Source organism: Nannobrachium achirus (assembly GCF_963921795.1).
Source record: "Nannobrachium achirus genome assembly, chromosome: 23".
Lineage (NCBI taxonomy): Eukaryota > Metazoa > Chordata > Actinopteri > Myctophiformes > Myctophidae > Nannobrachium > Nannobrachium achirus.
The window spans coordinates 39,717,126-39,734,128 of NC_137830.1; the positions used below are offsets into that span (position 1 = coordinate 39,717,126).

At 42.6% G+C, this 17,003-nt stretch overlaps 1 protein-coding gene across 1 annotated transcript in view; it reads right to left on the bottom strand.

The window, feature by feature from the left end:
- The window catches only part of ppp1r12a (protein phosphatase 1, regulatory subunit 12A), a 90,640-nt gene that overhangs the window by 18,739 nt on the left and 54,898 nt on the right, over nt 1–17,003 (bottom strand). The window contains exons 10-18 of the mRNA XM_080753810.1: nt 14,171–14,398; nt 13,110–13,201; nt 11,810–11,926; nt 11,074–11,226; nt 9,124–9,273; nt 6,798–6,950; nt 5,043–5,133; nt 2,062–2,241; nt 875–1,046 (exon numbers count right to left, since the gene is read on the bottom strand). Coding sequence (XP_080609936.1) covers nt 875–1,046; nt 2,062–2,241; nt 5,043–5,133; nt 6,798–6,950; nt 9,124–9,273; nt 11,074–11,226; nt 11,810–11,926; nt 13,110–13,201; nt 14,171–14,398 — 1,336 coding nt within the window. The remainder of the gene's footprint in view (nt 1–874; nt 1,047–2,061; nt 2,242–5,042; nt 5,134–6,797; nt 6,951–9,123; nt 9,274–11,073; nt 11,227–11,809; nt 11,927–13,109; nt 13,202–14,170; nt 14,399–17,003) is intronic.

Here is a 17,003-nt window from a genome sequence, read left to right on the forward strand (position 1 = left end):
ACACACGGTCATGTGACTTGACATTCCTGCACTGGGGAAGCTGGACTGACCTTTCCAGTTCCTTTGTTGCGCCTCAATGTAATGGCCCTTGTTCCGCATCAACAATTGGCCATCAACAACGTTTGAACTGGGGAACTGTAAATTGACACACCGGCGCACCTTTTTTATTGTGTCTTCCGAGTGGCTGTGAGGAAATCATAACAGGAACGTGACCTTTAATAATGGTCAGGAAAGGCTCGGGTCAACCGTCGAGTTTAATTTGCGGTATGGAGCACCGTCAGGAATACAATCGAGTTGGCAGGAATTCAAAGAAAACAGCTTATTTAATTTTTTACAACTTTTGTATTGTTGAGGGAACAAAGTCATCACTGTTTCCTTCAGAGGGATAGATTGAGGTCTTTTTTTGTATTCCTGAAGAGGAAAGCAATTTTATTTAAAAAGGCAACCCAATCCTTTTCTCCTGTCTGTCTGTGGCAGCGTTCCCATGTGAACATGGACCCTGTGGGAACCCATGCCAGAGCCAGGTGGAATCCAGCTCAACCTGTCTGGCCTTCTATGGCTTTATATTAAGAAGGGATTACATAACATTTTACATTTTGCCTTGCTGTTTACATTTCTATATTGACTTGTCACAAAGCCAAGAGATAGCTTGTTAGCATTGCTGACCAAAGCCAAATGGCTCACTGCAAGCTAACTTAGTAGGTAGAGAGGGCCGTCTGGCAATCAGATCACAATGTTGTCACAACAACATTGTGACATGCATACATGCCATACATGGTGCGCATACATATTCAATAAACACTTTTAAGATGCCCTGGATAAGAGCCTAACGCTATGCTAAATGCCTATACTGTAATAATGCAGTGCATGTCACCTTTCTCTGTGTCCCTGGAGGAGCGGCTATAGGCAGAGGTGATGCCCGTCAGGCTGTTGGGCCTGCTGAGGGAACCGGAGGTCAGGGTGGCGCTGGAGGACGGGGTGGAGGATGTGCTGATAGTGGAGGTGGTGGAGGTGGACGAGGACGAGGGCCGGTAGCGCTGATAGGTCTGGGGGAGAGGGACCAGATACCAGGGTAGGATGTCAGTATATTAACCCATTCAGAACGGGTAAACTATATTGTGTATCATTATTTTATGCTTTAACTATTGAAAAATAGCAGATAATTATACAAGCTTACAGCGCGGCACCGAGTGCCGCGCTGCGAGCTTGTAGATCTGCTATTTTAGAAAAATCGTGAAAATTAGAATTTTGACCCGATTCTATAAGTGTCTTTTGAATCCTTCTAAGGTTTTTTGGAAAAACCTATGTTTCTATGTCAGCAATCTGGCCAGCCATCGTCAAAGAAAAGGTCCTTTTCACTTAACTGGAGCTCAGTTAGTCTGTTCTTGAGAGACTACTATGTCAGTGGTTCTCAAACCTTTTCATGTGAAGGACCCCCAAAATGATATGTATTTGGCCACGGACCCCCATCTCAAAATATTTAGTTCCAGGGACCACCCAGAAGCAAAATTTGAGTTACAAACGTTCGCTTTGAAAATACATATATTCAAAGATTTGCACACATTTTCACAACTTTTTCAAAAATAGCAGATCTACAAGCTCGCAGATCTTGTATATCTGTTATTTTTCACTGGTTAAAGCATTCAATAATTCTAGGCCTAAATGGGTTAAAGAAATAACAATTAGATTTACTAGTCGCACTCAAAATATTTGCAGACTTTTAGCTATGTATGGACAAGGCGTGTGTTCCTATGAGTCGATGTGTGACTAGCTGCGCCAGCTACAACGCACACACAGTGCAGCCTGGATTCGAACATTGCGCATGTCAGTCTGCTAGTGCTACTTAAACAAATATAAAGTACAATTTACTCAATATAAAGACTAATAGGCAATGTGGTGAAACTGGATGATAACAACAACAACAATAATAGGTCAGGAGTGCAGTTTCTACCAGCCTTTATTACTTCCCTTTCTTATTACAGAATAGGAACCAAACACCACAACCATAATTGGTGTAGGTAATATGCGATTAATTCTTGACATTTAACAGAGTCTGCGTACCTCCTCAAAGCTGCGGTATCTTGACCGGTAATCGTCTTCCTTGACCTCCGTCTCCTTCTTCTCCTCCTGCTTCTCCTTGTCTTGCTTCTCTTTCTCCTCCTTCTCCTCCTCCCGGGTCCGCGTGGGGCGGGTCCTGCCGATGGTCTTCTCCGCCTCCTGGAGGTCGGTCAGCGTCACACCCTGCAGGAAGGAAGACCCAGAGAGCATGGATTAACCCAGGGGTCAGCAACCTTTTGAAATGAAGTGCCATGTTTTTATTTTCTAGATAGGCAGTGTGCCATGTCAACATACATTTTAATGACACACCATCAAACCTTCGGGCATATTTTGATTGGCAGGACATTGTTACAACGATCATTAGACTCAGAGCAATGACCCAGAGCAATCTCCCCGACTCCCACCCCAGTCAGAGTTCAGAGCTTTAATGGATGTAGAATTGTGTGAAGGATACAATTTTATGTAAATTAGATGACTTCATTTAATTGACCACATTTAAAAAATAATTCGATTTTAAAATATACATCCTCTCTCTCACACTTCTGCCAGTGATCACCCTCCCCTGTGCCTACCCCTGGATTAAAGCAAAATAAAATCTCCAGGGGTCACCAATATGTACGACATGGACAAATGTGTCCATGGCAAAGACTTGGTCTTGTCCGTAGAAAGGTTGCGATTTTCCTTTTTAAAAAACATTATTTTTAAAAAACATTATTAGGAGTCCACTAGTACTAGTGGTTCTCAAACGTTGTATTTGCTCTACTCTGAGAGTGTACAAATAGAACCAAATGGATCTGTCCATTTGTACACTCTCAGAGTCAGGGCCGATGCATATTCCACTTTTAGAGTCGAGTTTATTTCGGTCGGGGAGCGACAAAACCTCAGCAGTACCGAACAGCCGAATTAATGACGGTACCCGTCCCCCCCGAACCTCTGAATGACGTCATATTTTAGTTTGTACAGAGCCGAATCGAATGCATCGGCCCTTACAGACCTGTTATGGTCATCCAGAGCTAGCTCTTTATGTGTTTCTGGTCCGTGGCATACTTTTTATTTTGACAAAAATGACCATGGCGATGACCCCTGAAAATCTCACAACGGAAAAAGATTCTCATAAGTGATTCTAGAAACAGTATGAAAGGAGCCCTTCCCACACTAGCACCGTTTCCTAAACAATGAACACAACACGTCAAATGATGAGGTTTCAGTAATATTGTTCCTGCCGTTCTACATGCTGCCAACCAGGTGAAGAAATCACAGACTGAGCCTTTAACCTGTGCATTTATGAAATATCTGTGACCATTTGGGTTTTATGGAAAATGCTGCTAAACATGACGCTAGTTTGACCACTTGAAATGTTCTAATCTTAAAGAAAAATTACCGAAAATAGCCCATCTACAAGCTCTCAATGCGTGGCAAACACATTGAGAGCTACGAGATACGGTAGGCTATTTTCACTGTGCAACATGCTTTCATAGAGCAGTGGTTCTCAACCTTTTCAGGCTGCGACCCCCAAAATAATCATATTTGAACTAGGGACCCCCCCACACCCTGACGAGCAATAAGAGTTGAGGCATTATATTTTCTATAACACGCTTCAATTGTGAAAATAGCAGATTTACATGTAAATCGGATATCTTTTACATTTCTGCCTCTAATATTTGACAATTTGTCCAATGTGTAATTTGTCATTTTAGACTAATTAAAAAGTCCTTAAATTGTCACTTTGGAAAAGTGCATACACTTAAACATTATGTTGGTTTGTTTACTATTGAGTGAGAAAATGTTGCACATTAAGTTAATCATCTGGGGACCCCCCCAAAATAATTTGGAGTCCCGACCCACAGGTTGAGAAACACTGTCATAGAGAACATGCTGGCTTCTATTATCTCCATGAGAGCCTTTTCAGTCCACATTCACAGCCTTAGTTCAAAACTGCCTCGGCTGTATAACAAACTACACAAAGGTAATCTGTCATGGATGGGAGGTTTATAACTATCAATAAATCAGTAAGCAGTAATAAGAAAACTCTTCAATGGCCACTTTTTCTCTCTCTTTTTTGCTCAACTGTGTTTTTTCTTTTTCTCCCCAATTGAATCTGTATTGTTTGGGTTTTATACCGGTGCTGAAAAGGTACTTTTAAATCCAATACTGAAAATACAGAAAATATATACATTAGAAATTAGAAAAGTTGAAAGAAATGAAGGTGCAGACAACCACGTGCCCTCAGACACAGGTGGAGTCACAGTCGAATAAGCACTGTTCAAGAGTCGTGGGAATCAGTTACAATCCATTTCAAAATTACACAGACTACTTGAAAGTTAATGTGCCTAAGTTGCCGTTGAGTAGACACTTATAATTATTTCCAATGTTTAACCCCTCGTAAAAATCCAACGGTTATGAAAGGCTGCCGGCGGGTACACAACGCATTCCAACACCAACAACTCTCGTGTATTATTAAAGCAAACAAGTTCAACCTCTTCCAAACGTAATTTTCACTTAGTTAACAAAGTAAGTCTGATGCTGTAGTAAATGTACAACTGTATGTGTTTTTCTTTTTTGTCGGTGATGGCATCAGTTAAAAGATATTTTAACTCAGAGATTAAATATTTAAGGCCCCTCCATAAGGGGAGTGTATAACAGAGTAGCTCATCCTGAAGCCCAAAATCCTAATATCGTCTCTGATCAAAGTTTTTACATTGATGAAAACTAAAAAAAAGAAAATTATGCTATGATGACTAAGACTAAGATATTGACAATATTGTCAACAACTACTAGACTAAAATGTTAGGGAGGGACTAGTGGAGAGGAGATCCAGTAGAACTAAAAGACAAGTCATTTCATTTGGTTGTGCTCGGGTGTTGCATGCTGAATGTTATTCGAAAGTCTATGACTAAAACTAAATCTTCTGCTAAAATCAACACTGGTCTCTTCCTGCATGGAAGACCCGGGATGGATTCTCAGACGTTAACACATGGACCAACCTGGGTGGACCTCCTGGACTGCCGAGCCTGCCTGGAACGGGCTTTCCTCTGGGACTCCGACTCCTCGTCTCGCACTGGCGTCAGGTATGACCTAACACGCACACGCGCACACACACACACACACACACACACACACACACACACACACACACACACACACACACACACACACACACACACACACACACACACACACACACACACACACACACACACACACACACACACACACACACACACACACACTTAATTAACAATCACAAAAGCTTAAGAGTATAAATATGAACCCGGGCCGATTGCTAGGATATATACTGTAAATGATTTAACATTTTGCGGGGCTGAGTGCCAGTCACCTAATTTAGAGTAAATTACATCCTGCACATACTTCTACATTCATTAAAACTGAATCCTAACCCTGGGGAGGGAGTCGGGGAGATACGTGGATTATTGCTCGAGTCTAATGATCGTTGTAACAATGTCGTGCCAATCAGAATAGGTCAGAATTTTTGATGGGTGTCATTAAAATGTATGTTGACATGGCACACTGACTATCTTGTAATTAAAATCATTTACATTTCAAGGTTGCTGACCCCTAGGAGATAAAGCTACACAAAGAATATAATGCTAAAAGGTAGGGCAACAGATAAGGGACAACATCGAGAAATCAGCACTAGAAGAGGGCCATGTGAGAAATGAGGGGTGGAGGTTGTGATTTGCCATCCAAGGAGTGTGTGTGCAAAGTTTGGCATTGATAGGGCCAACGGTGGCAGAGATATAACTAGGGCAAAAGTGTGACGTGACAGACAGACAGCCAGCCGGTGGAGCTTTTCATAGTAACTGCGCCCTGACGGTCACAACAAAGAAGCCTAGATGCGCATTCATGTTTCTGGCCCCATCTGTAAAAAAGCTGCAGTAACTCAAACGGCCACCATGTCAATTTGGCTTCAGCCCTCCACTTGGTGTCTGGGGGCTTGGCTGAAAATAACGATCTGCAAGCTCACAGCGCATACATGATGGACATGACGCGTTGTGAGGTTGTAGACTGGTTAATGTTTGCCGTGCAACACAATAATACACAATAAAGTATTCATCAGGCTTAAGATGAGTCAAACAGAGCGGGGGATTCTTGCACTTTCCTCTAGTGTGGAATATGCCTCCGTCAGCCATACATACAGTAAGTATGAACTCATTCACTTGGGAGCCAAGTACTCTGCCTTGAGGAAAGCGTGCAGCATCTGCCCATCTTCCTTATAAGGACAACTGGTGCAGTCAGAGCCCCATCGTAACCCTGCCCGACACCCATGACAGGTGGCTTATTTCAGCACTGTCATAGCAACAGATGCACCACCCCACCCCATTTAAACACACATTCACACGTGCAGGCTAGCCTGTGTGTGCTCACAAACAGACACACAAAACCTCCTCCCCTGCACTGTGTACACAAAGCACAAGATCCCACACCCAATCCTCAAACAGAGGAAGTGCATTCGGATCACCTTAAACAGCCCATGATCCCAGCTTGCACGTGTGTACGTTACCGGAGAAAATACACAGAGACAGCAACTGAAGACTAAGGCGTGCCTGTGTCCGATGTCTCACAGAGAGAGACAAACAATGAACCCAGAGGGGTTGTGGGTATATAGTTAGTGTGTGTAGTTTGTGTGTGTGTGTGTGTGTGTGTGTGTGTGTGTGTGTGTGTGTGTGCGTGTGCGTGTGCGTGTGCGTGTGTGTGTGCGTGTGTGTGTGTGGTGTTACCTGCGTCGTTCCCTGCCGTCAGAGCCAATGATAGTGCCAGTGGTGGTAGTGGTAGATGTGGTGGTGGTAGAGCCAGTGTTTATAGTGGGGATGACTGCTGCAGACTCCTTTTCTTTATCCTTTTCCCTCTCTGCACTCTCTTCTGACCAGTACCTGTTCACACAAAGGACGCAAACATTTTAAACACGCACACAAAGGACGCACACAAGTTCAACACACACTTCAGTCATACCTTGCCTTACAAAGGAGGATTGCACCCCTAAAAACCATTTAAAGTCCCACTCCAGCCAATTTGACTTGCTGTTCGGTATTTGCACCCAATTGTCTCAACTAATGATGTACAGTTATGGTACATAACCGAAGTAGATCCCCCTCCATCTTCAACAATCAAGTCAAATTCCATACAATATAGCCTAGATTAGACAAGTTACTAGTCAGTCACGGTGCTAAGGTCCCTCCAGACAATGGGATTGGGAAAGTCCCATATCACTTTTAGCCAAATAACAGCGTAAAATTAACTTCTCACTTAACTCATACAGTGCCAGGCGACTTTTAGAGCAACTTTCTCACTATGGGCTTCCCTGCCAAGCGACTTTGGGCGACTTTTACTTAGAAAAAAAACTTTTTTTTTTTTTTTTTTTTTGGACCCCATTAAATCTAGTAAACATGATTTCAATCGCGATTTTGCATGTTCCACCCCCATACAACCCCATCTTTATACAGGGCAGCCATCTTTGTTTACATAACATGTAAAACATAATGGCTATTATCTCAAGAATGCCTGAACGGATTTCCAATCTTTTTTTTTTGTTTGAAAGCTGTGAACAGCCTGCACAAACTTGGTGCATGATCTGTGCATGGGTGTGCATGATCTGTGCACTACAAATTACATGGAAGTCTATGGAGAGGGCTGGCACTAATGCCACTCGAGGGCATTTTTAATTGGCAGTAAGTGAGTTAAAATGCACCCATTTGTCAAAATTAGCTGGTGACACCAGTTATCTAGCTATGACATACAGTATGACTCTACATTTGGTCAAGGTTTCAGTCAGATACAGTAAGAGCCGATAACATAACACCTCACATCGCGAGGCGTTGTGTGCTTGTAGGTCGGCTATTTTCACTACCTTTGAGCAACACTCTTGTATGATTAAGTAGGGCTTTAAAAAAACATAACGCATTGAAACATGGACATGCAAGGTATCTATCTGCCTGACAATGACATTATGTTTCCAAATTTCTCCTCAATGTAGTCATGGCCAATTCCCTGTGCTGAAGTCCCAGTCACTGCACACCTCTACTGTTAGTCTGGAGCATACATGGGCTACTGGCAGCCCGGGGGCCACATGCGGCCCCCACCTTCACTTAATGCGGCCCTCGGGTTAATATCATAATACTGATATAGTAATGATTTTCAGCTGTTGCAATTCCAAACATGGCCTGCTTTAATGCAGGCCTGCTTTAATGACTAGTATAGTAGTATTAAAATATATTTTTTGTATGTCTAATGTATTTGTATTCAAGTTCATAAAGTTAACATGAGTATATAATTAAATAGGCCTATGTTTGAAATTAAATAAAAATGTTACATTTCAGGATTCCAATTAAAAAATAACACCATTATTCAGGATTCCAATTCAAAAGAAGCAAAAAAATAGCCGATCTACAAGCTCAAAACGCGTCGCAGCGCGACACGTTTTGAGTTTGTAGATCTGCTATTTTTTGCTTCTTTTGTATGAGATACTAGAATGACAAAGTAGGACGTAGCGATATGCAACGGTGTCCCTGGTCTGGAGGGTGGAGACGACCATATGCCTCCTCCAACACACGTGGAGTCGCCGGCTGCTCCATTTTCTTTACCCGCCAGTGAGGACTCTCACCTTGAGAGCCTAATGTCTAGGCTTTATCATTACATAATCGCCCGATCACAATTATTTGAGATCACCGCAAGTATTTGAGATCGTCGCAATCCTTTTTGCGTAATCATCATAACCGTTTCCACGTTTTCAAACATTTAAAAAAAGAGTAGATCTACAAAACGATTTCAAAGCATAGGCTATTCTGGCCTTAGTACATTATTTATTTTCATAATTATCAGTCATTTCTTTGTAGTTATTTGTCTTATCTTTGCCTAAAAGGCAAACCTAATGTTTATTTATATACTGTTATGTTCCCATGTTCAATGCCAAAAAACACAATAAAATCCTAATTATTTGTATGAAAATACATTGATTAAGTAAAATGTCAAGATTGTGACAATCCTAGTATTGGCCATGGTAATGTAATCTCTTACAGATCTGTGTGTGTGCGCGTGTGTGTACTGTACCTGCTGGTGAGACTGGTGGGCACCGTGCGAGTGGAGGAGGAGGGCAGGCCGCGCTGGCCCGTGGGCGAGGTAACAGATGAGGTGGTGGTGGAGGTGGTGGATGAGGTGGTAGACGAGCTTAGCTCTTCGTGCCTTCTGCCAAAGGAGCCACTACGGGACCAGAGGTTACACACAAACACACACCCCAAACACAGCATAGTCAGCAGAGGAGACAAAGGAAGAAACCATTGAGAAAAAAAGAGGGTGCGGATTGGAATAGGGATGGGATGATATGAAAATGGCATGTCATGATAAATTGAGATAATATTGCGATAATATTGCGATATTCGATATTGCGATAATCAAAATATCGGGATAGCGGGGGGAAAAAAGACTGTATGAGGTACGTTATTTCCAGGTCCGTTACTTTTACCAATTAGAGAGGTTTAAACGGTAAGGGATATGTATCTCAGCAAATAAAAGGAGAATTGATCCCAATGTATGACGGAGGATAATGTCACGATAAAGTTAAATCTCCAGCGATTTGCAAAAGCTCCCGTCATACAGTCTGGGGGACGGAAGTTCTTATGATGAGGACCCGGTTAAACCGGAAGTGAAGCCTCCTCCCCACTGTCGGTTTCATTTTTAACATTGTGCACATTTATCCTAATATAAATAAAAATCATCTAAGTATATTTAGCTTGCTGCTAAGCAGAAATGACATTTTAAAATATGTTTTCATGAACGGAAATGCCAGCTTCCATTACTAGCCGTTCAGGAGCTGTAGTTCCAGACTCTATATAGCATTCAGAGATTGTGGAATAGTTGTCTGGCTACGCAAGACTAGTGGCGAAGAGTCCTTGGGCAAGACTCTGAACCCCTAGTTGCTCCCGGTGAGCAGGTTGGTGCCTTGCATGGTTTCCTCCGCCATCGGTGTATGAATGTGTGTGTGAATGGGTGAATATAATGCACAATCGCTGTAAATCGCTTTGGATAAAGGCGCTACATAAATGCACCATTTATCATTATCGTCCCATCCCTAAGCAGAGGAGACAAAGAAGGAAAAGGCTGGGAAAAATGAGGGTGCAGAGAACTAGGGAGCTTATGAGATTTCACCCCCCTTGAAAATAAACATGCATATAAAACACAGTTTTGAACGTAATGCTTTCACTTAAGTTCATTTGCTGGATTCATTATCATGAATGCAATCACATTAACAAGAAATTATTGTTGATCAGATTAATCGAATCAGATGATGTTTTTTCAGGTGAATGCATTCCTTGAGGGCATCAGTAGTTTTAGTATTAACGTGCTTATCTCCTGGAGTCTTGTTATGCCTATTTATACTTGATTGCACATCGTGTCACACTTCGACCTGAAGCCGATCTAAAAGCTCACAACATGTAATGTTCAAGCAAATAGATCTACTATTTTCTATGTGCAACACCACCGCGCAACCATGTACACTTTGTACAGTATAAATCAGGCCTTAATGTGTGGAAAATCAAGGCTGCCCAAAGCTGTCCCGGTATCATCACTTAAGCACCGTATATACTTCATCGTACAACAAATGGCAAAAATGAGCTTGCTAGATACATTTCTGGAAACAACTTTGTTCAAACCATTTTGAGAAAACAACCCGAGTCATCCAGTTGTCTCTTAAAAAGAAAAGAAAAAAAGACACAAATATCCCACAATATCTCAACCGCTGACTGGACTTTGTCTTTGTTATAATACTGTATTAGTCATAATAACAAGTAGAAAACAAACTATATGGCACTTGGTATAGCAGAGACAATGACAGAAGATAGAGGTGGTGGTGGAGCCTGGCTGAGGCCTAATTTATGCTCCGCCGTACGATGGTGTCGCCTAACGAAAACAGCAGATATGCAAGCTTACAAATCGTCTGTTTTCAATGGGGGACACTGTCGCACGACAAAGTACAAATCTGGCTCGCAGCTGGTGGTATACCTGCGGTAAATGCTGTAAGACTGGTAGTGGGAAGAGGGCGGCTGCCAGGGTTTAGTGTTACAGGTGTTAGGGTCCAAGTTGGATGTGGACGAGGACTTGGCCGGCACGTCCCGCGTGCTGCCACTCCGCCCTAGCGCTATTGTGTGAGACGTGCTGGCGGGCAGCAGGGGCAAGTGGGCAGGTGGAGAGAGGCATGTTAGCAGGGGACGCAGACACTTAAACAAACAAAAAAACAAATATAAGACAATAAGCGCTCTGACTATGGCCATGTCTGGCTTTTGCGACCATAAAGAATTGTGGGTATTGTAGGTCTTTAGGAGCCATATGGGTCGACTTGTCACTTAAAAACAAAAAAAGCCAATACACAAAATAGTAAACTAGAGGGCACAACAACCAGACAGGACCAGTACAGTCATGCAACACACTCTGTGGCAGTGCCAACATGAGGGAGGCTCATTTGCAAGGCTTTCACAGTAGCTGACGTCTGAACATTGGAAGCATGTACATGCACATACAGTAATCTAATTACGGCATCAAAGTGACATGAACAGTAGGCAAAAACAAACAAACAAAACTTCTATTCCACATTGTACTGTTAGTTGAGATCGGTTATCCAAACAGCTATTTCAGCTAAAGTAACTAAGATGACATCATAATGGACACCAATTCAGATGCTGATCTGATTGTGGAGGGGAGCTTTTGGGAGTGCTTGTTATGGAGGCTTAGTGGGGCTAACCTGCGCTGATAGCTGGGGGTTCGGTTGGTGGATGCGCTTCCCTCGCTGTTCTTCAGGTCGTCGTCCCACCGTCGACGAGTGTAGGAGCCGCTACGTACCAGACTAGCGGCCGAGTCCCTGAGGAACCACAAGCTAAAATAGCACCCCAGATCTCCACAAAAACATCATTTACTGACACATCGACGTGTTTTAAATAAGACCAGTCAGTCTAATCCTGGGGGAAAGACTACTATATCCTATAAAAAAAAGAATTGCCACAATTTAGTTAAAAATGTAGCGTTATCCAGCATTAAAGGAGAATTCCGGAGTAGCCTTTTTCTTACCATAACCCATAAAGACCTGAAAATGGCCTAAAAATTTCTTCTAAATCCCAATGTTTTTTTTTAAAACGTATGTTTCTTTATCTGTGGGGCTCCAAGTTTTTAATGTCAAGGACCCCTAGAATTACATGTATTTGACCACGGACACCCATCTCAAAATATTTTGTTCCAGGGACCCCCCAGTAGCAAAGATTTTAGTTGAAAATGTTCGTTTTAAAAGAATATAATATATTCTTTTAAAGCGAACATATGAAAATGTGTGCAAATCTTTGAATATATTATATTCAAAGATTTGCACACATTTTCATAGTTTTTCAAAAATAGCAGATCTACAAGTTCATAGTGTGGCACTCGGTGCCACGCTATGAGCTTTTATATCTGCTATTTTTGAATAGCCAAAGTATAAAATATATATCCCAGAACAAGTGGTACAGGTGAATTTCCAGAGTCCACTGCAGCGCGAGCGGTGGGGTTTTGCGCATTTTTTTTTTTATCCCTCGAAATTTTATTTATTTTGTAGACATCCGTCATTCATAATAACTTAAATCTCTTCACAGTGTTTGTGTCCCAAATGGGCTACAGCAGCCCAGCAGGGGACTTTGGATGAAATAACGGGTGAAATCTTGTTTCACTGTGGAGAGATTTAAGTTCTTTTTCCGAGCAATAAAAATAAGCGATTTACCACAAAACCCCGGGACTCAGGATGGAGTTATTCAAGTTTTCACCTGTACCACTCGTTCTGGGATATAACAACATCAGATTAAGGAAAGAAAAAGGCTACTTCAGAATCCTCCTTGAACTGTAGACTGTATGCTGACAGGATAACGCTCTCAACAGAGAGGCTGCAGGAAGCCACACACCATGCATAAGCGCAGAGGCTGTTGGCCTGAAAGACGCTCGCAGTGGGGCAGCAGGTGGCGCTCCAGCCAATGCATGTTTAAACGGGGTAACAGACACTGGAACAGGGAGAGTGGCTTTACCTGTTCTCCTTTTCATCGATGTCTGAGGTACTGGCGAGCCTCCTGGGGATGGTTGGAGCCACATAGGCCAGACGAGTTGCTTTGTCCTTTTCCTGTAGACACAGATCCCATTTAAATGACCATTTTAGAGATGTTCAAAAAGCTTTCTGAAAGCTCTCACGCAGCTCCATATTAATGGAAGATTTAACATCAAGCGCAGCAAAACGTGATGGCTTCAACTTCTCACGAGCTGCCTGTACATTATTCTTTCCTTTTCAAATTAATGTCCACTCTACTCAACTGTTAAAGTGACCCAAAGCGAAGCCAAGTTCACTATGTGTCGCTCAACAAAAGTCGAAGTTCTATTTGAAGACATTGGCCTCTCCCCACTCCCTGTTCTTCCAGGGTAGTGGTTCTCAAAGTGGATTCCAGGGACTTTGTGGGTTCCTTTATCTAAATTGACCCATACAAGTCTGTAACTCTAACAGCATACATTTGTACACTGTCGGAGTTAAGGGGGGACCTTGGAATGAAAAAGTTTGAGAAAAACTGTACTAGGGTCGGGACCCCCAGGGGGGTCCCCAAGTTATTTTTGGGGGTCCCCAGATGATTAACTTAATGTGCAACATTGTTTTCTCACTCAACAGTAAACAAACCAACATTAAGTTTAAGTGTATAGAGGGTATATGCACACTTCTAAAGTGACAATTTAAGGACTTTTTAATACCTCTAAAATGACAAATTAAACATTGGTCAAATTGTCAAATATTAGAGGCAGAAATTGTGAAAATAGCCAATGTACATGCTCACAACGCCACGCAACGCGACGCGTTGTGAGCATGTATGCGAGCATGTATGCTGAGCATGTATGCTGAGCATGTAGATCTGCTATTTTCACAATAGAACAGTGTTATACAAAATGTAATGCCTCAACTCTTAGTGCTCGTCAGGGTGCGGGGGTCCCCAGTTAAAATATGATTATTTTAAGGGTTGCGGCCTGAAAAGGTTGAGAAACACCGTTTCAAGGAATCAAATGAGGAGAGCCGCGTCGTCAAGATGTTAAGAAAAGGTCTTTCTCTGACCTTATCTTTGTCTTTGTTGTCCAGGGTGGAGGAGAGGCGTGGGCTGGACGCCGAGCGCATCACCCCGGCCGTGTCCTTCTCTTTCTGAGCCTCCTTGGTGGCCGTGATCTCCGCCAGCGCCCCGTAGCTGCCCGTCTTCCTGAGGCCCAGGCGCCACGACGCCGGAGACTCGTCCTTCCTCTCCTCCTCCGTTTTAGTCGACGTGGTCTTCCCAGCAGGCTGGCTCACCTGGAGGGCGGGGAGTCCAGTCAGAGCCATTAGGGGCGAATAGGAACTTTAAATGAGCATATCAAAGCAGCAGTCCAGGGTTTAGTTGTCTCAGTAAAACAAACACGGAGGTTAATGAGGGATTTCACAAATGCATCACAAAGGGGGCCGGTTGTTGATTCTCCTGATGGAGCTTGAGACCGACCTGACAACATCTTCTGGTTTAAAACACTTTAGCCCTATATGCTTTGTCGTACGACAGTATATAGGGATTTTGGGATACTTTGAAACGTATTTATTCAGTTTAATACATGAATATATTTCCGGTACATTTCTGGTGCATTTTGGCACGAGTTGGGACAGACACTCATGAAGCGTTTGGAGAAGTTGCGAAAAATATACCAGTGAAGGCTTATATGAAAATATACCAGTGAAGGCTTATATGAAAATTAACTTTGTTTAACTGAAAAGGTTACGCAGTAACCTCAAATCGGGACATGGGTTACAGGGTTATTGTGGTTCAAATTAATGGTCATTTGAATAAGAGGGCGGTTAGATATACATGTCTTGTGAGAGAGAGGCACGTCAGGTCTTGCTATAATACTTGAGGCAACAATTAAGCAGAGAAATTAAACAAATCAGATGCTTATTATGAATCAAATATTGGATTATAGCCTAACCCAGTAGAACAGTGAACCTTTCGTTCTCACTCCTGCTTTTCATTTAGGATCATTGAAGAAAATAAAACAAAACATATACAGGAAAACATGGCAATGCATATTCAACCTGTTAAGAGCGCTGTGTTTAGGCTACGCACACACAAGCTCTGGTCATTAATAATCACACAAAACACAAATGTCAGAAATACACAACATTAACAGCTGGATGATGAGAAAATGGCAAAGCAGCACAAAAGCCACACAAACACACACACAATGCTGAGGTGTAAGGGCAGTGCGTTTAGTTGATGCATGCGGAAACAACACATTGGGTCAGTGAGTGACGCAAGGATATGTTGAGGAGGGTTTACATTGGCATCGCCTGGATTGGGCAAACGTGGTTAGGGTTTTTTTAATTGTTTTACTTTCTATTTGTCGTCAGTGCGGAGGTGCATAATGTAAGACAAGAGAACAACTCCGGTGCACACCAAGGCCTCACCATCAGCTTTTTGGGCAAAAGAGAAATGCCAGTTTTGCGCAAGCCTTGACGCCACAATGCAGGACAGCCCGGCTCCGCCACAGGCATGAGGGGAGTCATACATTCAGACTAAAGCCAACCAAGACAAGAGCCCGTGATGAGAGAAAGAGAGACAGGGGAGGTAGAGAGAAATACAGAATGGAAAGATGAGAAAAGAAAAGGTCTGAATAGTTATAGAAGCAGCAGTAACAGAAAAACACACATCATGACACGGACAAAGGTAGAGAAAGAGAGAAAGAGATATTTTAAAAGGCCTGGTCACACCACACAATGTTTACTGTCAGACAACAGAGAGCATCATTATTGTTCTGAGTTGGCATGAGAGACAGCTCTGTTACGAGTACAAGGAGAGCCCATTGAGGTGACAAGAGATTTGCTGCTAGTGTCAAACTGGACATTGTTAATCTTTCGCTCACTTTTGTTAAGACAGAGGACATTGTGCTTCAGAAGGAGGACTGGAACAACAAGCTCATTTTAACCCATTTAGGCCTAGAATTATTGACTGCTTTAACCAGTGAAAAATAGCAGATATACAAGCTCACAGCGCGGCACCGAGTGCCGCGCTGCGAGCTTGTAGATCTGCTATTTTTGAAAAAGTCATGAAAATGTGTGCAAATCTTTGAATATATGTATTTTCAAAGCGAACGTTTGTAACTCAAATTTTGCGTCTGGGTGGTCCCTGGAACTAGATATTTAAAAATGGGGGTCCGTGGCCAGATAAATATCATTTTGGGGGTCCTTCACATGAAAAGGTTTGAGCACCACTGACATAGTAGTCTCTCAAGAACAGACTAACTGAGCTCCAGTCAAGTGAAAAGGACCTTTTCTTTGACGATGGCTGGCCAGATTGCTGACATAGAAACATAGGTTTTTTCCAAAAATCTTAGAAGGATTCAAAAGACACTTATAGAATCGGGTCAAAATTCTAATTTTCACGATTTTTCAAAAATAGCAGATCTACAAGCTCGCAGCGCGGCACTCGGTGCCGCGCTGTGAGCTTGTGTATCTGCTATTTTTTTATATTTAAAGCATAAAATATTGCGTCATAATGTGTTCAGGCCTAAATGGGTTAAGGGAATGAGAGTAATGAATGAACACATGGGAGAGTTGTGAAGTGGTGGTGGTGGTGAGGCGTGATGTGCTGCACGCCAGCCACTGGACGGACTTTTGTTTCTATTCAGCGTGTGTACAATCCCTATTGACACACCAACCATCAACCATCTCGCCGTGTTACCCTTATGTTCTCTCTGCTCTTAACCCTTTTAGACTGGGACTGTGTCACCACTTTAACCATTATTTTATGATTTAACTATTAAAAAATAGCAGATATACAAGCTCACAGCACGGCACCAACTGTTAGGACTTTTTTAAGGTATTTTTTCAGGTCTAAATGGGTTAATTGATGGTGATGCTTGGCAGAACCGCACAG